The 23,144-nt window shown below is 40.3% G+C and overlaps 1 protein-coding gene and 1 long non-coding RNA gene across 3 annotated transcripts in view; one reads left to right on the top strand and one right to left on the bottom strand.

Moving 5' to 3' along the window:
* LOC146441866 (uncharacterized) overlaps window positions 1–15,756 on the bottom strand; it is a 36,617-nt gene extending 20,861 nt beyond the window's left edge. For both annotated transcript variants that reach the window (XM_085052591.1, XM_085052590.1), the window contains exons 1-2: window positions 15,630–15,756; window positions 988–2,164 (exon numbers count right to left, since the gene is read on the bottom strand). In XM_085052591.1, the coding sequence (XP_084908717.1) occupies window positions 988–2,073 (1,086 nt within the window). In that variant the 5' untranslated portion in view covers window positions 2,074–2,164; window positions 15,630–15,756. The remainder of the gene's footprint in view (window positions 1–987; window positions 2,165–15,629) is intronic.
* Window positions 15,757–15,888: 132 nt separating this feature from the next.
* On the top strand, window positions 15,889–21,979 carry LOC146441867 (uncharacterized). The gene is made up of 3 exons (XR_014849538.1): window positions 15,889–16,006; window positions 19,089–19,262; window positions 21,825–21,979. It is a non-coding gene; the product is annotated as an uncharacterized LOC146441867 (long non-coding RNA).
* Window positions 21,980–23,144: the final 1,165 nt, after the last annotated feature.

The following is a 23,144-nucleotide window of genomic DNA, read 5'->3' on the forward strand; positions in this document are numbered from 1 at the left end:
AGTATCTTCCCACTTTCTTTACAAGTACAAAGAGTTGTGCAAAAGTTATGTAAGATTTATTTGAAGTCCCTAACTAGTAAATAAAGTGTGAAACCTGTCTCTCTTGCTACTGTATCATTTTTGGAATTTACTTCCATAGATCATAAGACAGGGCCTGTAGTAGCCAAGCCCTACAAAACTGTATTGACCTATTTCAGAAGAAGCATTTACTGTGGTAATTGGAATGCTTTAGGTCCCCCACAAAGCCTCTAGAGGAAAATATTTCTATTTGGCTTTCCACTGTTTACTGCACTTTGGTTCAACAGTAGGGAGGTGAAATGATCTGCTGCTTTTTCCAACACTGTTTAAACATGGGTGTCACAGAATATAGTACACTTCAATGAAGTATGAGCATACAGACTCCACACATGGGCTCTTAAAATTAACTGTCTGCCTAAGATCCCAGGGCAAGCTTGTCAGATAAAAGATGGAGTAGAGAAAACAGATCAATCCTCTATAATCTCCTGCAGAAGAGAAGGAAATTCTCATTCTCCATTGTGAACTTCAGTGGAAAAGGAGATGAACAAACAAATCAATACCCTTGCGCTGCACAAAGCCCTCAGAAAATGTAGAATGGGACAAAAACATGATGATGAAAGTCACTGCTTTTATTTGAAAAAAGTTTATAGAATAGAAGATATTATTGATGAGAGACGACACCTCAGACCCTATAGAAAAGGCAGTAGAAATTCTGAAAGTGATTTTTTTCCTAGCATGTGAAACATGGATGTGTATAAATAGAGCTCTGTCTACAAAAGCAAAGCACAGCACCTACAAGGGCTGCTAGGAGGAAGTTAACTCCATCCCAAACCCAACAAACCACTTCAGTAAGGGTGCAGAATTTGATTACTCTTGGCTCGTTAAGCAGCTTTGCAAACAAGGTAAGTAAGAAATTAAGCATAAGTTTAAAGTTAAGTTTTTCTTGATAGAACAGCTACTTCAAAGTACCTTATCATCTGTTATTGGAATAGCGACAAAATAATTTGGAGCCTCTCGTGGACGTTTCTTAGACAGTTCTTGTCCTAGGTCTTCCTTCTGGTGTTCCACCATCCCCCAGGGCCCTTCTTGGATATCACCTTGTTCATGTCTCGTCTCTGTACTTCTCTGGCCTTCCTTTTGCAGAGACAGGTCTGCTTTTAGCTGCTTCTGCTCTTCCCTCTGGTCCTGCAGCTGCTCCTCTGTCACCATCCCATTTAGGTCTGCTTTGTCTCCAGCCTGCACTTCATGCATCTCCACCACTTCTACTCTTTCCTCTTGGCTCTGATACTGCCAGGGTTTTGCCACTTCCCCCTCTTGATCCTGGTTTTGGCTCAGAACCCCTTGTGGCACCAGTTCCCCCACAGCAAGCTCTCTCTCACCTTCACATCTTGTCATTGTCTCTCCTCGATTTTGTATTTGGGTCTGCTGCTCTCCATTATCTAACACTTCCTCACCTCCATCCTGGAGGCAGATTACCTCTTCTGGCTCACTGCCCAAACGCAGCTGCACCTTCACCTTGATGCCAGCGGTGCCTTGTCCCCACTGCTGTGGCTGTACCTGTATAGTGACTTGTGGAAGAGATGGCCCTTGGCCCCTCTGCTGGACCTGCACCTGCACAGTCACTGATGGGGCTTCCCACCTTGGGCTTGGCTTCTGAGGCTGAACCTGCACTGTCACCTCTGGGGACTCCCACCCCTGCCTCATGTTCTGGGGCTGCACTTTCACAGTCACATTTGGGAACTCCCACCCTGGCTCTGTTTGTTGTGGTTCCGTGTTTGGGGCTGTGCCTCCTCGTGCTGGCTGCCCCTGTGGCTGCGTGTGGATGTCATTGTCTCCCTGAGGCTCTTGAGCAGAGGGAAGTAGCTGTGCTGCTAGGGGATGGTCTCCTTGCTCCAGCTGTGCAGGTGAGCAGTGCTGCTGAGCTCCTTCTGGGCTTTCGTCCACCTGAACCTGCTCCTGGACCACCTCTTGAGGCTGAGCTCCCTCTGGACTTCCATCCACCTGAACCATCTCTTGATGCCGACTACTGCACAACTCTGGCTTCATCACCTTCATCCTATAAGACTGAAGGTTTCTTCTTCTAAGCTGAGGATTCTCCAAGGTCCTCCTTCTCTTTCTTTGGGGCTTGAAGTACTTTTTTAAAGAGCTGGGGAAAGAAAAAAAAAGCTGAATAGCTATCAAAAATATTTCTTACAATATTTCAGTCTGGGTTCAGCTCTGTTCAGTTGGACTCACTACAGGGAGCTTCAACCCGGTCAAACAGCTCAGTCTAAAAACCTCTGGAGAGCCTGACTGAAGATTGAACTCTTGCTTCTAGTCACCATACTGTGGTCTTGACTTCTGCTCTTGCCCTGATTAAGTCTCCCATGCTCTAAAGCATAAGCACAGCATTTCACAGCATGCGGCAGTACAGAGACAGAAGCCTTATCAAGGTACTGCAGGTGTGTTGCCTAGAGGTAGTTACTCACAGAGATTCAGATTCAGAGAATAGCCTGAGCCACTCAGAAGCTGAATGCATACAGAAACAAGATTGCCAGTGATGCTCTGGTCACCTCGAACTGCAGCATGTTACCATCTAATCAGGTCTGCACACACTTTCTTCCTTCCCATGTGTACATTACAGATTTTCCTACAGCAAAGTCCTGCCACATCCTCATTTGTCTTAATGTCTCCCATTCACCCTGTCTCATTCCCTTTTTCTTCTTCAATAAAGTTGAAGAGGAGATGCTTTTCTCATCCATACTGTTTGGGTACAATCAGTGAAGGCACTGAAAGAGCAAAGGCATTTTTTTCCTCCTTTTTTCAGAGGCAAATTCCACAGAAGCTCAAAAATCCAAGAACATCTCTTCATTAGTCCATGCAGCTCAACTGCACTCAACAGAAACAGCACTTTTTAAAGAGAGTGTCTAAGCAAATAAATTCTAAAGACCAAACAGGATTCATTTGTATGAAAAAAAATATTGCAGACCCCAGATTATGAACTGCCTTGACTTCAAGTCCTTCCAAGTCATGACAACACTGAGGGTTTTTTCTCCTGAAGTTATAAAGAGGTAGGCAGATATAGACACATTTTTTATAAATCTGCTCTCCAAGACAACCAAAATTTTTGTTCAAATTTTGCAGGAAAACTAGATCCCTTCCCACCCCCACAAAACCCACAGCCATGAAAAAAGTCAAAACTAAATAGAAAAAGCCTAAAAAAATTGACACACAACCTACATATTTTAATGTTGGGCAACCCAAGACAGAGGTAGTACAGCTATCTGCTTATAAAAAAGCAAACAAAAAACCAAGACAAAACCAAATTATTTTTGCAGTGGTCTAAATACAAAAAGCTTAAACTCATATTGAATTCCTGTGAAGGCTATTATATGTTCTTTCCAGAATCCAGATGTTGGCATATGGTTCCATAGAATGGACTTGTTTTAAAAAGGAGATTTTAATGCACACATATTTCACATGTAATTTCACTAATCAGAATACAAGAAATACATTTCTTGTATTCTGTTATGCTTTGAGAATTTTGTTGACTGTATGTCAAATCTAAAGAGTTAAAGAGACTAATAAAGAGTTTAAAAACATAAGAGGCCAAATGCATATGGAAGTAGACCAATCTTACCTCTCTGGAGGAAAAGCACTGTGGTCATAAACTGTCTATAAAATCAGCTATTATCCATGATATTTGTGCCTGGGCTCCAAAAGAAGATTTTTTTTCCTTTTGGAAGAATGTCTAATCAGGAACATGAAGAATTCCTGATCAGCTCGGTGGTCCTTAACAAAAGGCACAATCTAATGAAGTACTTCATCCTGAAACAGCACAAAACCTACTTTCAAACATCTCTCTGACATCAGCTTTGACAAAAACAAGCTCTGCCACTGCTTTCATGTATTCACTGTCCAAGTGAGGAACTGGAAGAAATGAGCCATACTGAAGTCTTCCAGAGAACCCTTTCAACCATGTAACTGCTGTAGAACATACATGTATTTTTAAAGTACTTGTAATGGGGCAGCAGCTCCTGAGACACCATTACACTCCTCTGCCTTCCTCACAGTCAAGGCACTTGAGAAAGCAAACCCTTTTCTCTCTCAGAAATCATCATGTAAATTAAGCCTCAAAGCTGTGTGAAGCCTTGGTAAGCACCTATTACAATAGTTCAGTCAGATTCAGAGAATGCAGCATCTAAATTCACTGTAAACAAGTATTTAGATGCATGTAGGTGAGTCAAAGTTTTATGCACGTAGAGTGACAGAATTCATGGCTCTAAAACATTATAAACCCCACTTACTACCAATGCGCAGCTGAGGCATAACAGGAGTCTAAATGAACCCTGTCTTGCATTCACCCTAAGCTGCTCTGTGAAAAATCATCAAAACAGGTAACAACCTGTAACGAGATGCTGTGGTGGTGGACATTTGTTGTTGGCTTTATTAGGTTCCCTCCCTGAAGAAACACCTAAAAGCACAGTGTCTCTTGCATTTGTGCCTGCTCAGTAATGTTCAGTAGGGATTTCACAGACTGTCATCAATGCAGCAAGGACAGAAATGCAGCAGCTCAGGGTGAGTATAGAAGAATCACATAGAAAGAAGCATCAGAGCCCTGTACAAGATAATGGCCAATTTTATTACTTTCAATACATAGCATCAAGGTAGTCTCATCAGTTTTAAACAGCTCTTTCCCTACACTATTTCCTCCCTCCTTCCATGTATTTCTTCATATGTGCACATTTCCCACAAAACCTTCAGCTGATAATTCCACCCTGCAAAAAGAGTTAGAGCTGCAACTGCTACCCAGCCATCCCTACATTATTTGCAAGTCTTTAAAGCCATTGTGTGGCTGCTGAGAATTAAGGGCTCAGGGTTTTTCTACTCTTACTTGGTACAACCTAAACTCCTCATCAGAGATTCATGAAGTGGCAGCATCTTGGCCCTTCAAACACTTCAGCACCTGGGTAAAATAAAAAGTGGCTGGAGATCCTGAGTGCTAGAAGCATTCCAGAGAGCCCCAAGATCTCCCCAGGTTCCCCCTGCACTGTTATTCTGAGCCCTGCCAAGCCATTTAGCCCAGGTAACAACACCAAATACTTGTCCACCCACAGCAAGGTCCAGTGCAAGGCAGGCAGCCAAGAAATGAAGACTGCAGTCTATACAAATAAGAAAGATTCCTGCCCCTATAGCGCTGAAATATGCCCTCAGGAGGTCCTTAAAAAAAGCAGGAAGACCACCCACCTGCATTCAAAACATTTAAACTATGAAGAAAGCTCTTTCTTCAAATAAATAGTTTGCTCCATTTTCAGCCTTTTGACAGACAGAGCTCATGCAGACACTTGTATCCCAGCCAGCAGCTCTGAAACAACAAACACAGAAGCTCCAAAAGCAAGCTACCCCCACCCTCAGTCCCATGCCAAAGGCTGGAAATAGATAATAACTGTGCCTAACCCTTGGTCAAAAGGGTCCAGAATCATCCAGAAGGAAGGCTGACCTGTCTCATGAAGATGTAGACAGCATTTGGCCAAAGACCTGTCTTTGCTGCTTCAGACCTCAGTTGGATATTTCTCACCTCCTCAATCTCAAAAGAATCAAATACCCAATGTGGATGACAATAAAAAGTTCAGCTCTGCTGCTCTAAACTTTAATTCTACTGTGAAGCATTCCCTTCTGCCCAGCTGACTATATTGCCAGCATTAAGCTCCCATAATTACAGAAACCTTGGAAGCCAGGCAACATTTGTTTCTACCCGGAAACAGATTTTGTGCTCCAGAGAAGTGCCGCAGGAAACTGCTGACTGGGTAACACTGCCTCAGTGTCTCTGAAGGATGATGTTGAAGCCTGCTACAGCCACTCTGATGCATGCAAAACAGCCTCTCTGCACAGAAAATAAGCCATGAGAACAGCTTTTACACAGTTCTGCTTGATCAGACAGGTCTGAAACTCCTCAGCTGTGACAGTGACATGCAAGTTTGCTGACAGTGGTCTGGGAAGCCCAAACAAGTCTATCTATGGGCCTTGCTTTTTGCATAAATCTCTCCCTTGCTACTCAGCTGCAGAAGAGCAGGATGAAGATGCAGTTCAGTAGCTGAAGGGCAGACTTGCATCCCAGGTCCAGGTAGGCTGCTTAGAATGCTGGAGATACAGGGAAGATTTTCCAGGTCCTGGTTGAGTATAGACACACCCCTATTGTAATAATTCACTTCTTGTGTTTTGCCCAAGATCTGAACAGCTTCTTGGGCCTTTGGTACTCCCCCAATAAAGCTAACAAAGTACTGAAGTAATCTGATGTACATGAAGCAAAAGGCATTTTAAGCAAACAGCCTTTCCTGCAGCACCCAGATCTTTTCTCTAAGCAATGCTGCCCTCTGGCAACCCATGCCTAAAACATCCACTCATCCTGCCATGCTAGAAGGCTGCAGTTATCCAAGTTACTTTCCTCAGTCTAATGATGAGATATATTTGTCTGGTAATCAGGCCTTATTTCTCGCTCTCTCAACCCTCCCAAAATAACTGCACATTCTGCAAACTATTCATCTCAGATACCTGTTTTTCCTGCTAAGATGCCTTTTCAGTGTTCAGCTACCACAATGTTAGAGGAGGAGAAGAAGAAAAAGGTCAAGGAACCTACCATAAATACCCTAAGAAACAACATTTTTATATGAAGCTGTATCATTGAAGTCATCACAGTATGCCACAATCTCTGTTCATTTTATTCCCTATCAATTAAAATTAAGTTTAGTTAGATCAAGAGAAAGCACACAGAAATTAGTGGCCCTTAGTTTCTCCCTCTTACCAGTTTATTGCACCTTCTTAAGTGTGAATTTTTTTTGCAGTTGGTGAGAAATGGTAGCAAGAAGAGAGGAAACAAGCTTAAATACAATATAAAAAGTCATCTCTACAAAATGGTTTCAGCTAGAGAATTGTTTTACTGAGACATATTTTGCCCTGTCTCATCGTACATTTTGCTAGAGGTTTAATACAGGTGTAGGAAGAAGGGTGAAGGTGGGAGGGAATACAAAGCCACAGTTAATTAACCCATAATAGAGAATACGTGAGAAAGATCAGTGTTCCATTGTCTGTACCTACATGTTTCTTCAGTGGAAACCCAAACTGTTTAGAGTGAAGTAGACCCTTCAGTTGCCTTCTTTGTGTATAATATTATCTGTTAATCTAGAGGCACTGAAGTTCTAGAATTTGACATGTTCACTTATTAGCTCCATTTTCCCAGTATAAAAGTGGTAAAATGAGGGAACTCACACCTCTCAAAACTGATACTACATTTGGTCATGTCTATTTTTCTGACTAATCACCAAAGTAACAAACAAGCATTCCAAAAGAAGTATTCCAAACTGCTATTTAACATTAGGCCACTAATTCCTTACCAAGACTAAATTTAAAGTGTTTGTTCACCTACAGAGGTGAGGCCAAGGAAAAGGTGTGGAGGGTGAAAACAGGAGAAATGGGAGCTTTGAAATGAACAATATTTATGTTTGGTGGAAAGACATTAGAGGCAGAAACAGCACCCTTCATAGGAGCAACATATACTTTACGAAGCTACTTTTTCCTTAGTGACTCATTAGGATTCCACACTTTGTCAGACCACACTGAATGAATTGTTCCCAGAGTACAGATGAAAGATAAAAAAGGCTTGACTTGTATTTAATGATCCACCATTACCATATCTGTGTGTGGATAGAGTTTCAGCATTTAGCATGCAGGGTGCATACAATAGTGACTGCAGTGTCTTAGAGACCACCACTACCTGGTGGAGAAGGAAAGCTGGCACCACCATTGCTCTGAAGACAAATGCAGTTATTAGCTTTTCAATGACTGTGTGTAGCTTGCTTTATTAGCCATTGTTTAAAGCACTATAATTAGAAAAAGTGTTAGATATGCAAGATAAACCATCCTCCCTCGAATAATACATGCTCCCCTGTGAGTTATAGTCATTATACATCGTGTTAAAGTGGTTTTGTAGAAGTTTCTTTACACTGACTAGAACCATGCAATCATTGTACCACTTTTCCATTGCAGGAAAAAGCCAATACATCCATAAAATGTGTCCCAGTCATTGCTTTTCTTTATGAAGATCTCTGAGAAGCTATTAAACAGCAATTATCTTGGATGCTGTACTAATCTTTTAGGTGTAACAGAGGCAAATATTCTGTACATTGTCAGCTGGTTCAATTGTAATCCCTGCTGCCCTTCTTCTCTCTAGCTCCAAGTGAAGCAGAACTCAGAATTACAGTTAAGCTATAACTCATCTGGCCATGTTAGTCTGCATTTCAAAGTGTATCTTTATGCTCTCTGAAATGAAACAAGAGTGTTACCCAAGATAAGCCTAAAATTATTTGCATAAGATAATCAGCACACACTCGAGATTACTTTGATTTTTGGTAGGCATATCATTTATGCAAGCAAACAACATTCTCTAAAAAGGTAAGATTCATCACTTCTGATACATGAGGAACTAAAATACTGAGACTGAGGTTATAATTAAAAAGGATGATGCTACAAACAATTAGCTGCTCTCCAGCAAACCTTGCAGGGATCTCCTGACTTCATTACTTCTTCACAGAGGCAGCACCAAAGTCCCCATTAAACTGACAGGTGGGAGGGCTAATCTCAAGACTGACTTGAAAAAAAAACCACCTGTTTTTGCAGCCCCTCACTCAGGCAGAGTCTTCAAGTGAAGTCCTCCACACCTGGACACCCTGAACTGCCAGCAGTTCCAGCAGACCTGGCACTCCTGTCACCCTTTGGCATCAGCACTTCTGAGGCACCCATGGACCAAGAGAACACCACACAGGAGGGACATCTCTTGCACGAGTGCTTCTGCCTTTATTTTAAAGCACTTTTTGTTGCAAAGGCAGGGTTTAACACTATCAGATTTACAAAGCCCACAGCTGTGGGTTTGTGACAGCACAGTCCAGGTATTGCCTCTTTATCACAATTTCTCATTGCACTTACAGAGATTCCATTAATCTCAGCAATATTTCACAAGTCAGAATAATTAGAAGTGTCTGCTTTCCAGCTATCAATTAAGGAGATAATCTGAAATACAGTGCATTACATCACCTCAACCTCTGCTTATGGTGGTCTCCTGCAGTATCCAGCCACAGTGACTGTCTGCAGTCTAAAGGATTTACTCAGTAAATTAATGGCTCTTCTTAAGTACCTCATATCCACTTAGAAAAGCAAATATGGATTATTTGTTCTGTTAAAAAATTTTTTCTGCAAGCACACAAGAAGTCTCCATCTTAAGTGACTGAGTATCCGACCTTGGAGAGAGAGAATACTGTATCTCAACAGCTAAACCTAACTTTTAATTCATATAGCTATTTCCAAACCCTGCCTAAACATCCAGGCCACTCACTGTCAGGTCCTTAGTTCACCTGCCTGAAACTTTATAATCAGACAATTACACAAGCAATCCAGAGAAGAAGAATGAAAGGACTCAGGATAAAACAGACATTCTTTAGGCTCAGAGGGTACAGGCAGAACACTGTGTGGTCAGAGCAACTATCAGCTGTGCAGCAAGAGAACATCTGACCACCACAGAGCATCCAGTGCTCCGTGAAGGCTGGGCTGCAAGCAGGGCTAGAGGCAGCCACAGACCTGCTAGAGGTCAGCATGTTCTTCTCCAGAGGAACATACCTGAAGGACCAGAGAAAGCATCTCTCAAGACAATAATAAAAAAAAAAACACAAACCAAACAAAAAAAACTTATTTCCTTTTACTTACTTGGAGACTGGAGGTCATTTTAGGGAAAGAAAACTGCAAATACCTTAAAAAAAGAAATCAACTTTTCAAATAAAGAATACGAAATTTTAAACTCAAACTCAGTTACTAGACTAATAACCACCAAAAAGAGCTTGTAAGTCAATGGTTTTGACACTATACATATAAAGGTCTGTTTTGAACCTATTGTATGAACAGAAATGTATTAGTTCAGGAAATTTATTTCAGCTATGCAGAATAAAAGTCATTGTGAAAATTACACTTTTGGTATTTAAAAAAAGAGTTTTAAGTTGGTAGCTAAGATAATTTGCAAAGAAATATCTTCCTCTTCTTTATTGAAGTGTTTGAAACAGTGTTCTCCATTCTTCTGCTCAAGAAACAAAATATGTACCTGACTGCAAACCTGAATATTTTTCAATAAGAACCTGTATTACACACACACACCTCCTTAGGAAATTGTTAAGCATGTTGAATAAAAATGATCTTGTGTATTCGTGCATGTAAACAGAATGAACTATTGAGTCACAGCTGGGATGATTTTTCTGCCATGTAAACACACTTCTGCAGAGTCACACTCCTCTTGCAGTTCACCCTGCACTGAGGGACTGCAGATCTAGTCAGACATGAAAAGGTAATGTGTTTCGGGTTTTTTTTCCCCAGCCTCCCTACCTGTACTCTCAAAGGAGAGCTCAGGAAAAATCAGTGTATATGTACGGTCCAAGAGACTGCTTCTATTTCAATAAGTAGCTCACATTATGCATGCCTTCTGTCAGATGAACACAGATCCTTCTTCCAAAAATGATATAAAAGCATCTGAGCAGGGGGATGGAAACTGTGACGTAAGAGGCAGCCAGTGGAAAGACATATGGAGGCAGAGAAATCAGAAAGATATCAGCAGTTGGCAAATCTCCTCTTGTATTTCACATTCATATGCTCACCACATTTAGACACAAAGACAGTATCTAATACTCCAGCACCAGAAGAGAGGCTGTTTCCAGCATTCTCCAAAGAAGCACATTCCATTACAGACATAGCCTTGTACAGCACAATAATCCTGCATTACTCATCTGAATTTTGTGTTTAAGCCAAACATAATGACAACATACTGGACAGTAATGAAATCACACAACACATTACTATTATGCCATCATGCAAGTATGAATTGTCAACTTATATTTATACATTGCCTTTGTGTCCTGTGAAATGGGCAGAGCAAAAAGTGATAGTGACACTTGCCTGTCATCAAGAAATTTTCTTCTCAAATCAAAAAATAATTGTTGGGTATGAAGAAAACAGTTATCCCTGAAGCAATTTCCTTTACGCACTCTAGTAAGATACTTATGAAGTTATCAAAGTTTTCCCTGTGTTTTATTCTGGCTTGGTTTAGGGTTTGTTTCAGGGGGTTGGGGAGATTTTTTTGCTTGTTCAGGGGTTTTGGTTGTGTTGTTTCTTTGGGTTTTTTTGGGGGAGAGATTGAGGGGTTTTTTTCTCTTTGTTTGTTTAGGGCTTTTTGGTATGGTGGGAAAGGTCTGTGCAGAGGTGAGTGACAAGGCTTTTTCACCTGCATTACTGCAACATACCTAATGGAGAGTCAAGAACTACTGCATTTATGCCACAAAACTCATACTGTAATGCACTTCTACCAAACCCTCCCTGCAGTACTCATGCCGTTTTGTCTGGAAGACAAATAAAAGTAATTTTCTTCAATGACAACAAAAGAGCTGAGAGCAACATACTCCCAGCTATCACTACAAAAGCTGTACTTAGACTGATAAAAAACCCCAAAAAACCAAACAAAAACAAACAAAAAAAAACCAAACCAAGAACAAACAAAAAAAACACCCAAAAAAAGCCACCAAAAACCCCACCCCACAAAAAAAACAAAACAACTCCACCAAAAAACAAAGAAAAAAAACCCAAAACAAACTAAAGAAACCAAAAAACCCCCCAAACCGAAACAAAAAAATCTCCACCTCTGTAGTGATTTTTTTTCCCTGGTTGCTCTTTTAAGGATGTATCAGGCTAGAATGATCCCTCTATGTACACTGGGAACTAAGTCCCCACAGCATCTGCTGGTCCCAAGACGAGCAGTCTTGGGATGGGTTAGAGAGCTTGCATCAGGACAGGGAAGGTTACCTCTGACTGCCTCCAACGAGCTTCCACGAGGATGTGAAAGTTTGCTGCACAAATGTAATCTGGTACTGCACAAAGTTTTTCTAAGCTATACAATCCACCCAGAGTTACAAGTTATAAGATCAAACATTATTTTGGATAGAGCTCAGTTCTGTACTCAGTTATCCAACTTAATGTGATCTGCAGCTGCTGAAGATCAGCAGAAGCAGAGCTTTTCTCCTTTCCTTCCCTCAACATTTTTTTTGAAGCAACACATCGGGACATCCCAGGTAACATATCTTTGACAATGAAATCCCAAATGTAACAGCAAAATGCCAACCTCTCACTGCAGCCTATTAACCCTATTAACTAAACTCATCAGTAATTATCAACCATAACGTGTTGAGAGCTCTCTGCCTGTTGGACACAGACAGAACTCCTTAAGCATCCATTAAGAAGCTATTAAGACACATGCAGGCACTTGAGTACAGCAGGAACAAATTAACTGCTTTGATATATTTTGTGATTGTTGTTGAGTCTTCAAAGAAATGGCAATCCTGAAAGATAACTTTTACATGAATGAAATCTTAATTTGCCAGGATCCTCCTGGGGAGGAACAACAGCTCTAGGTATATATTATGCAAACATTTCTTACACTGTGCCTTGTGCAGCATGTCAATTATCATAAGCACTTACTACTCTCATATTCAAACAAAATTAACGTGGTACAAACATCTTAGATACATTGTAGTTTTCTACAGCTGAAGTGCTCTTGTACACTTTCAGGCAGGTCAGAGATGCCCAAAGAAGAAGCAGCATTTTTGCAGGTCAGTTATCTCCACTTCAAATGTGATGCCAACACACAAGAGGATGGCAGGAGAAGAAAAGGAAATGCAGAGTGCTTGCTAGATTAGATACTCCAGGGAACAAATAAATGGGGATTTTTGAAATGTCAAGCTTGTTTTTGTAGAAGTTCTAACAAGGCTATTACTCAGAAGCATTCACAAGAAAAGAAAATATTACCTAACTCTACAAGATAAGTAATTGTAATATATCTGTGAAATGCACCTTCAGCATGTGTATAGGCTCACACTTTTCTTTAGAAACTGCTTTGGGTTTTGTTCAGTCACTGAAGAGAAACCATGCTATACTTAATTAACTGCTCAAATGAACTATAAAGAAGGTATTTGCAAGAGTTATTTTGTCTTTATTATGGATTTTTAGGAAGCAATAATTCACCTTTTCATATCAAGAAGGAGGCAGAAGAGAGAGTACATAAAGCTATAAATACTATTAATTGCAGTGTAAGGCACAATATCATTAAGAGTTATGGAAACTGTCCCATCTCCTTTATTCCTTTTGCATCTGACGATCAAGTTCAAGAGAAAGAGTAATTGAACCATTCCATCAAAACCCTGGTGTGGATTAAATCCTTGCCAAGAATGAGCTAGCATTGATTACTTATAAGAGCTAGCAGTTTTAGAGCCCATTTAGAGGCACAGAATAATCCCAGAACCTCAGAAGTTGGGCCTTGAATGAACAGACAGCTGTGCCACCAGCATGAAGGAGACAAAAGCATATGATCAGTAGCTTCAGAAGCAATTCAAACAGATCAAGAAGATACATCAACTGTAGTTGATCTATTTAAATTCATGAGATCATATTTGGAAACATGGAGGAGAGCTGCAGGAATAATACATCTCTTTGAATTAAGTCTTACAGAAAATTTAGCTTTTGATAGTCTCTCTTAACATCTCAAGGCAGACTGACACCATTACATGCAACATCAATAAAAAGAATAAAGAACAGCACAAAAACTAATGATTAATAAAGGAGCTCTGAAAAAAAATGCTCCTTGTTGAGAGAGAGCTGTTTTCTTCAGAATTAAACACTATGGCAACAGGAATCTTTAGTTACAGCTTGCATACATATATATATACACACACACTGTATGTGTGTGTATATACATACATTTTTGTAACCTAAACATGCATTTTACTGACACAGTCTGCTGATATGTGTCTACGTAAGAGTATAAATCAGATCACTCTTTCCTTAACAATGGAAACCCTTTACACTGCATATCCATAAGTTCCTTTCAACACTAAAAGGATCCAAACAGCAAGGAAAGATTATCTAACAGAGAACAGCAAGGACTTATCCCTGTTAGCAGTCTGCAGAGGACCCACAAATCCACTCTGCAGATCAGAGCAAGCAACTTAAGGAAGCAATTTTCCCCTCACAATATCCCCCTTTTGGCTTCCCAGATTAAGATATCTCCCAAGGCCATGCTCTTATTAAAGTGGTTAGAAAGCCTAAAGAAAGTCACAGCAGACTTACTGCATAACTAAGTGGAAGAGAGGCAAATTAGATTTAAGACATTTATTCTGTAGGTGAAAAGGAACAACAGCCACAGACAGGCTCTTGGGGCAGCAAAACAGAAGAGGCAGCCAGTGGTCAGCAGGGGATAAGGACAAAGGAGTCACCTGCTCTCATTGCATCTTACCCAAGCCCCTCAGCAGTGTTGTAGAGCCAGGAGACATCCCTCCAGAGGTGATGGAATGCCCTCAGCTCAGGCTGTCCTCCCTCAGGCACACTACTAAGTACTCCCAGGGCAAGGTAGACCTGCATTACCAGGACTCATCTGCACTTCTTGGGCAAACAAAATAGGAGATTTACACTTCAAAGCTACTGACCTGGCATTGTTCCAATAAACACCAAGTTCGTATTCAAGCTGTTATCAAAATCACATGCCAGCCCCAAAGGACAACCTTAAGGCTGAAACTTTACTGTCTTGTTTCTCTGAAGAGCATCATGACAGCAAATGCTAAAGCATAAACAAAAATAATATACACAAGTTACAAAGAAGTGGGACACTTTTGTCATTAGCTATTCCCAGTGGTGGTAGCTGATTAGGCCTATAGACACTTGGTAACAACCTTAGATTTAGGTTATTATTCAAGCTGCATGTCTTTGAAGGCCTATTAAGGGCAATAACAGAATAGCACAGCACACTAAATAGCTATATCTTAGAGGGTCATGTCTCTACATACATTAACCAACAACTCAATGCCTCAGGTCAGTATGTTCCAAGGACAGACATTAGTTAAAGATAATGAAAAGAAAAAATCCAAATAAAAAGGAAAAGAAAATATTTTTATGATCATTTCCCACCTCCTATAAAAGGGCATACAGATTCAGTTCAAATAAACTTGGGTTTTGTTCCTCTGTAGCTTTCCAATCACTTTAGCATCACAAATAGACACAGCCAAAAAAAAAAATCTGAGAACAGAGATCTAAAATAGTATATGTATAAACAATTCATAACTCAAATTCATAGCAGACTGCTACCTCCTGCTCTGTAAGCCAACACTAATGGACAGCAGTACAATAAGCCTCATACCTCAAGGAGCAAATTTCAAAGGGAGATCCCCTTAGAAGTAAAAACAGGGTCATAAGGTACAGTACAGAACCATCATAAAAAGCCACAATGCAAATATGCTGAGCAATTAGATTTTTCTGCCTATAATAGGTGCATTTTTACCTCACTAATATCAAATTAGCTCAGACCACACCATCCCCTCTGCTCTCTCCCAACCCACAAAGTCCTATTACCATTAACTATTTTCAATCTCATCAGCAGAAGCCATAACTTGCTATTTCTCTGTGCACAGCACATTTGCTTAACCAGCTACATCTCTTCAAATTGCAACACTATAACCATGAAAAGAGTTATGAAACAAAATTTAACCATCTATTAATTTACCTACCTGCTAATAACAATACTAACAACTTACACAGAAACCCTTTAAACAGCTTTGGTCAGCAACAACTACAACAGCAGAAATAAAACTTCCAACTAAAACTTTCACTACCTATAAACAGAGCACGGTCCTGGGATGGGTTTTTATACCAAATTCAATTCACATGACTGAGGCTATCTCATGAGTGTGACCCCTCTGCACCTGTGATGAATAAAGAGATTCAAACTGAAGCTGAGCTACTACAAGTTATTGCTTACCTGATAGAGTGGGAAGGCAGCAGGGCAAAGATTGATACAGCTGAAACAGCAAATATTTCCTCAATAGATTTACTGCTTTGGCCTGCTTTCTTACACAGAACATCTGAGGATCTTGGAAGCTCTCAGGTAATTTTTAATGAATAAATGACTAGGGCTGATGATGACCTACTTGTATAAAAGCTTCTCCTTCAGGATGCTCTGTCTCTTTTTTATTGTTGCTCTGCATGTTCTTTGAAATTGTCTGAGAAGACACTCTTAGTGGCATTTAGAGATGAAGTTAAGGTGTGTGTGATAAAGTTTTGTAGGCAATGTGGGTTCTTTAGCATGTTGCTTTTAAAGGAAAGGATCCAATTGATTTGAACAAAGGTATTTCCAGCATTTTTAAATAAATAAATTGACTAATATTAAATATGTGCCCCTAAGCAAGCAATATGATTAGATGAACAGTGAGTGTTTACATAACAATTCTTAGAAGAATAGTCTGACCTTTGAGAAGGCAAGAAAGCTACAACAGGCATTGCACAACTTGCTGGTACTACCTAATATACTTTTTTAAAATCATGCTTCAAAGGGATAATGCAGATTACATTGCAGACACTACTGAAGTCCTGTGTTAAAATCTCTATTGATAACTCTCTCCCTAGTGCATTAGGGCCTCTGCATTTTTTAAATAAAAAAAATTAGGTTGCATGTCATTGGGTCACAATAACAAATGTCTTTACACAATGCTGACAAGTATTTTATGAACAACATTTCACTTGAGGTTTGCTATGGGTCAACTAAAAGATGGATTGACCAGTAAAACAGGAAGATCCTGCAATCTTAGGCAGTATATCCAGAAAGCAAGGCTATTTTCTTTTCCTAAGTAAGTCCAGTTACTGGCAGAATTTATCTGTAGTTGCCAGGCCAGCTGATTTACTCAGGTCACAGCTGGGCTGTTTTCTTTTTATCCTGATCCCTTCGCCAGCTTTCCCTCTGGTTGTGGAGGAGTTGGCATCACAACCCCTCAGCACCCTACTCCTTGCCAGAGACAAGGAGTAAGGACTGGATGACCCATCTAAAGTTCAGCACAGTGATTGGTGGTATAAACCCTATATGGTGAAGTAAATCTTGTCAGAGTAGATCCTCGTGGAAGGAAACACTGGACCCTCATTGCTGGACCTGAGATGAAGGTACTGCTGTTTGGAGCGTGGCTTATCCCTAGCACTTATCCTTACCACTGTCCTTAGCCAGGGCATCCTCCCCTGGTTCCCTGTTGGGGCAGAGTGGGGGACCCTGACTACCCTGGGGCCATACACGGGCTGTAGCTGTAATGGTTTATTGTGCAAGTGAGAAGAATCTATGTGATGGGCTGTGAGTACTATCAAGGGTCATTCAGGTAGGAGCTTTCTTTAGTATTATTGCTTTGTGAAGTTTGACTATTATTTTTTATTGATTTGTAGACAAATGAGTATTTGAAGAGGCAAAAGTTCATCTGTGTCCCTAGCTCAGTCACAGCCCTATTAATTGGTCTCCTGTAGGAGCACACAAATGAAATTTGGTGCCTGCTGCATGGGCAGAAGGCACTCACAGTTTCGAGAGGCAAGAAGGGACAGCCTGGTGGGCAGTGAGAGGCAGTGATGTCCTGTGACAAGTTTCTATATCAGAAATAGTTTACAATATTCAAATGTTCACAAGAAAGAAAAAACATATTCCAAAGGCTTGTATGAATTTTTCTCTTTATTTTATTCTTCTTCTTTTATCCTATGACAAACATATTCTTGATTTTGAACTAGATCTGCAATAAAATATTTTTATAGTTATCTAAATGGATTGCTCCAGATTTTAATCACTCACTGAAGACTCATCCTTTCCCTGTTGTGAATGCTGTCCCTTGAACAGCTGACTCAATTACATTTTCAGAAAGGTAGTTTTAAAAAAAGCAACAGCGTTGGAATAAAGTGCTTCTATTTCTCTGTGGTTTAGTTTAAATTAACTACGTAGGGTGTTCTCCAGAAAACTATAATGATCAGCTGTTTTGTTGTGCTGTCTTGAAAATATTAACAGTACAGTCCTTGCCCAGGTCCTGTTTTGATAGGAATCCCTTGCTTTTGTGCAGAGATTGCATGACCTTTAAAGAATTGATACCCTTCTCTACCATTTACAGATGCTGTGGTGTACATTTAATCTCAGGGATGTTAACCTCACTAAACTTTGAAGTGTAAAAATCTTCTGTTTACAGACTGGTCTTTCCTCAAAGGAAATCTTTAAGTTTTGGCTCCTCTGGTGCCTGAGCTGGCATTTTTCTGTCCAAATCCGCCTCTGATGTGCTCTGGGTAAGATGATGTCTGCACTTTTTTACTTAGGTGAGCCCCAGCTACTCCTCTCAGTCCTCACACCAGGCCTGCAGAAGCAGCTAATGGCAGCTGGGCAGTTAGGTGTGCCTCACCAGCTTACTGCTCTGTACTGGGGATAGATAGGCTTGATTGCTTCTCCACCAGCAGACACAGGGAGGACATGCTTGGTGCTCTAAGCTTTGGGATTTCTCTGAGTAGGACACACGTATTTGGGTACAAACCTGGACTTAGAGCTGCACAAGGTGCTCAGCATGAACCAGCCATTGCAATGTGCCCTGTGGAGACACGTGGCAGGGATGGTGATGTTGGTGCTGAATCTCCTACGTATTTTCCCACCAAGTGCTTGTGCAGGATGTGTAAAAGCGCAGTCGAATTAGATGTCTCCTACCCATAGGTGGTCTTGATTTAAGCATCTGTGCAAGATTTTTTTTATATTTTCTAGCTTCTGGAAGTTCTAAGGGCCTACACAATAAAATACACTAGGGATGTATACAAAGCTAATGTAATTGTCAAGAAACAGTTAGGAAAAAAAATTCTAGCCCTCATTCCTTCACTCAAAAGCATATTCATTTCTTAATTACAGTCTTTTGAGATTATCCTTTAACAAGCAGCTGGTTTGAAACTGCCAGCCAGTACTACCTGGTATCTTTTCCTTTCTACTGTGAGTCCATGCTCACAGTCCTCCTAGTATCATATTCCCTTGGAACATATTTCTTTGCTTCGGCTAACTAGAGGAAAACCTTCATATATTTGTGTATGTATATGCACACACACAATATCAAAGATCCTTGAAGTCTTCCATCTGGGTACAGAGAGCCAAAAATCACATAGGACACCTAATAGTTAATTTTTCTTTAATGGTCTGTCTCTAGGAATATCATTCTCTGATTTTCTCCAGTTCCTGAAGAATAATTTGGCTGCCTGTGCAAGCTCAATTTGAGTGTGATTCCACAGCTGCAGAAACCCATTGATGTGTGGTAGTGAGCAAATCACTGCATTTTTTTCAGGGCTCAGCTGTTTAAAATATACTGAATGCAAAATCACTGGTAAGTTACAATGTGTTTTAATTACTCTAATTAAAGCTTCTGTAGTATGGCACAGTTCATGATATTTCATTGCAAATTATAGCTCATGTACCTACCATGGCAAGCAGGCATTTTCCCTTGTCTCTTTATTCAAAAACTAGGAAGAATGGGAAGAAACAAACTTTTCAAGCTAAATTGCAGACTAACTAGCTGAAGTCTCTTGACACATTTTTTAGCACCTCTACAATGAGACAAACATTTAAATTATGGGTCTGAAGAGCTTCATCTGATGGTAGGAGAATAAGAAATCCTTCCTTATGTTTTGGTCTGTTTCTATTTTTATCAGGTTGACTATACCCTACAAAAGGGTGCATTTCATATTTCTCATCACACTGTGTAACACAATGTGCAGATTGCAAGGCTTTCTGCTGCAGACAGAAGCAAATCAAACTCATTAATGGCAAGTCGATGTTAGACTAGCTAGGGAACTGTATATTTGGGGATTTTGCATTAAGAGGAAGATAAGCAGGGTGATTCTTAGAAAATGTTTTTCTGGCTTCACTGAATATGTTATGGATCCATGTTTCCTGCTAAATCTTTAATTGCTTTTCCTGTCTCGGCATGGTCAAAGATAGGCTTGTGTAACTTAATGGTTTGTTTCAAAGAAGTTCCAAGCAAGTGTCGGCAGTGGTTTCCATCCAGCCTGGTTACAGTCAGCCAAGGTGGGTACAGACTTGACCATTGCTGCTGGATTTGATCACGTACAGCAACTGAGAAAAGCTGAGTGCCTGAAAGAAGACTCACAGCCACAAGGAATGCTGCCCGGGAGTATCCCTTAAGAGGAACATAAAAGAGCTGGTTGATCTCCCTAAGCAACCTTCTTAAAGGGTAAGAAAGCTCTGCTTCAGTGCTCAAGGAAATGAACTTGTGTCAGGAGGCCAGCTTGGCTGAGTATGCAATTCTGAATGAGCTCAAGCCTCAAGAGTTGGAGGTAGGAGCAGACTATCCACAGGCAATGTACAATTTCCACCCAGAATTATTTCAGGGAGAAAGTTTAGAAAGTCAAGCACAGCTGGATTTGGCACTACATAGATGTGAAGGCTGAGAAGATACCTTTCCATAAGTACTTTGGCAGCAAAAGGAATGCCAAGGAATATGGCACTTACTGCTATCTAGGAGAAGACAAACTAGTGGGAATGGGCATTGATGAGGGTTTGATTCTGAAGTTCCTCTTCTCATCACTTCATTAGCAAGGCTTGATCTCAGACCTCACAGTTTCTGCTCTTAGTAGCAGCATTTAGAAAAGTGAGGTAAAGGAAATGAACATACATATCCCCACTGTGATAGAAGAGATTTTAATGCAAGGATGGAGTTGAAGGAGCTAGTCCATGTCATGCAAAATTGCTTTTGGTGTTCAGGAGAGGTTTCTCATTACTGGGAAAAAAGACATTTTATTCTCATTAAAAAAAAAAAAAAAGAAGGAACAACTATAGGCCGGTCAGCCTCACATCAGTAAGTAGGAACATCATGAAGCAGGTCCTCACAGAAACCATTTCCAAGTACACAAAGGACAGAAAATCTTTGGAAACAGTTAGTACAGATTTATGATGAGACATGGAGACTCATTAACCTGATTGCATTCTGCAGCGAAGATCTGGGGCTCTATCAATGAAGGGAGAGCAGTAGATGTTGCATACCTTGACTTTCACTTTTACCTTGACAGGTTCTTCTGTAGCAAACTTGTAGGCAAACTGGGCAAACTGTGAGGATACACTGCAAGATAAAAAAGGTGAAGTAGCTGAAGGACTGAAAGGCAGGACTATTAAGCTGAGGACCATCTTCAAGCTACAGCAGAGGACTGACAGCAACCTCATGATGCTCAAAAACAAGCATGAAGTCCTGCATCTGGGATGGGATAATCTGTAACATGCATTGGGGTTGACTGGCTGTGGAGCAGCTCTGCTGGATGGAACCTGGAAATCCTGACAGACAAGCTTAACAGGAATAAGCCACACTCTTTAATGGCAAGGGGAACCATCTGCACACATGCATTAGGGGAGCATGTGCTTCTTTCTTTCCTCTTGGAACTTGTGAAACAACATCTGGAGAGCTGTGACAAGTTTTAGTCTCTCAAAGTACAACGAAGTACATGGACATGCTGGAGAATGCCACAAAGATGTCTGGAATACAAGACATAGGAGAATAGAAGGAACTGGATTTTTTAAAAATCAAAGGGCAAGGAGATTAAATTGCTGCCTACAACCATCCATGGGGGTGATTATAATGGGGATGGGGATAGATTTAGCAGGATGTAGTGACAAGGCAACAGAACATGCTACAGCTTTTGTAAACCCCAGTGGCTAAACTCTGTAACAAGTGGCCCAGGGGGTCTTGGAAAATGCTGAACATCAGGGCTTGTTCTTTCCTGTCATAGTCCAAAAAAACATGTAGAATATTTGTTGATGAATGCCTATATTGCATAACCTTTACATGTCACAATAGTCTCTTCTCTCTTATCTTTCTCAGCTATGTCTAATTCCTTCGTCCTTTTGACATCAGGTGTTTTAAACTGATTCTCCCTAGGTATTTTTTCTCTCCTTATAATTCTGTCAGTACTTTGTGGTGTCCAGAACTGGACATTGGGTCCTGACTACTGATCCTAGGCACCACATGAGGTGAAAAAACCCCAACCTGCTTCTTACAACTTAGGTATGATGTTTAAGTTACAAGATACAAAAAGTTAGGGGTTTTTTTGTTAAAGTAACATGACAACATCAGCATGTATGCAGTTAATGATCAATTGTATGAGCTAGGTTAGCTTCTGTAGTAGTGGTATTTGGCTGAATGGTTCCTACTCTGAATTTTTTTTCATTTCCTATCTCACTCCCCTGCAGTTTCATGCACTGAAATTAATTTTACAAATTTCAGGCAGTTATCCCTTGTTTTCAAAGGTGGAGGGCTTCAGATGCTCTTTTCAGAGTGTCCAAAATTGGCATTTGTTCTTACTCTGAGATGGAATTTAGTAACAGAAATCTTGGATTGTGTCACTGTATTACCTACTACCCCAAAGCTGTAGCTAACCTCATGTTTAGTTGCAATAAGAGACCACTTCAGCACTGAGAGTAAATAACCAAAAGCAAAAAAAGCCCCAGCATTTCTTGACATTTTTAACTTATTCTTCCTAAGTCTTAAAGTTGAGCTTTCTGTTTTGTTCCACAAATTTCTTTTTCAGAGATGCATTCTTAACTTTTCCTGTTCTCAGACCTTCTTTGTCCTCAATGAATATTCAAAGGGAATTGTTCCAAGATTACTTTGGCTTAATTCCCTAGACTCCTTCCTGGAATTTCAGCCATCCTGACAATTAAAATCCTTTTAACTCTTTATGAGTATTAAATATGTTCTTACAGATTATGGCGCATGTCCTAGTCCTCTGTTTAAAACTGCATTAAATGCCTGGCCACAAATAACTCTAATTGCAGGTGAGATACAGAGCCAAAGTACACACACACTTTCACTAACCCTTAAAAATCCCAACATAAAAGTCATTGGTTTTGCAGATAACTGGTGTTTATGTAAACACTTAAAACTGTCTCGGTTCTCCTGGATCCTTCTTCTTGCCTTTTTTCTCTATAAAATCTATATTAATTCCATAACTGTTCTTCTTTTTACTGGCCTTTGCTTTTTCTCTTTTGCCTCAGAAATACCCTTCACTTCACATTGGTCAATGCTTAATCTCCGCATTGATATTCAATTCAAACTGGACACTTCTTCAGTGTTCCAGTACAGTCATTTACTAAAACCTTTTCCAGAAAGTAATCTGACATAATGGATGTTTCACAAGCTTCGTGTGGGCTGACATTACTGAAGCTGTGCTGTATGTTGTTAAGGTAGAAATTATTTTCT

The sequence above is a fragment of the Lichenostomus cassidix genome, chromosome 2 (assembly GCF_008360975.1).
Source record: "Lichenostomus cassidix isolate B80296 chromosome 2, HeHo_3.0, whole genome shotgun sequence".
Lineage (NCBI taxonomy): Eukaryota > Metazoa > Chordata > Aves > Passeriformes > Meliphagidae > Lichenostomus > Lichenostomus cassidix.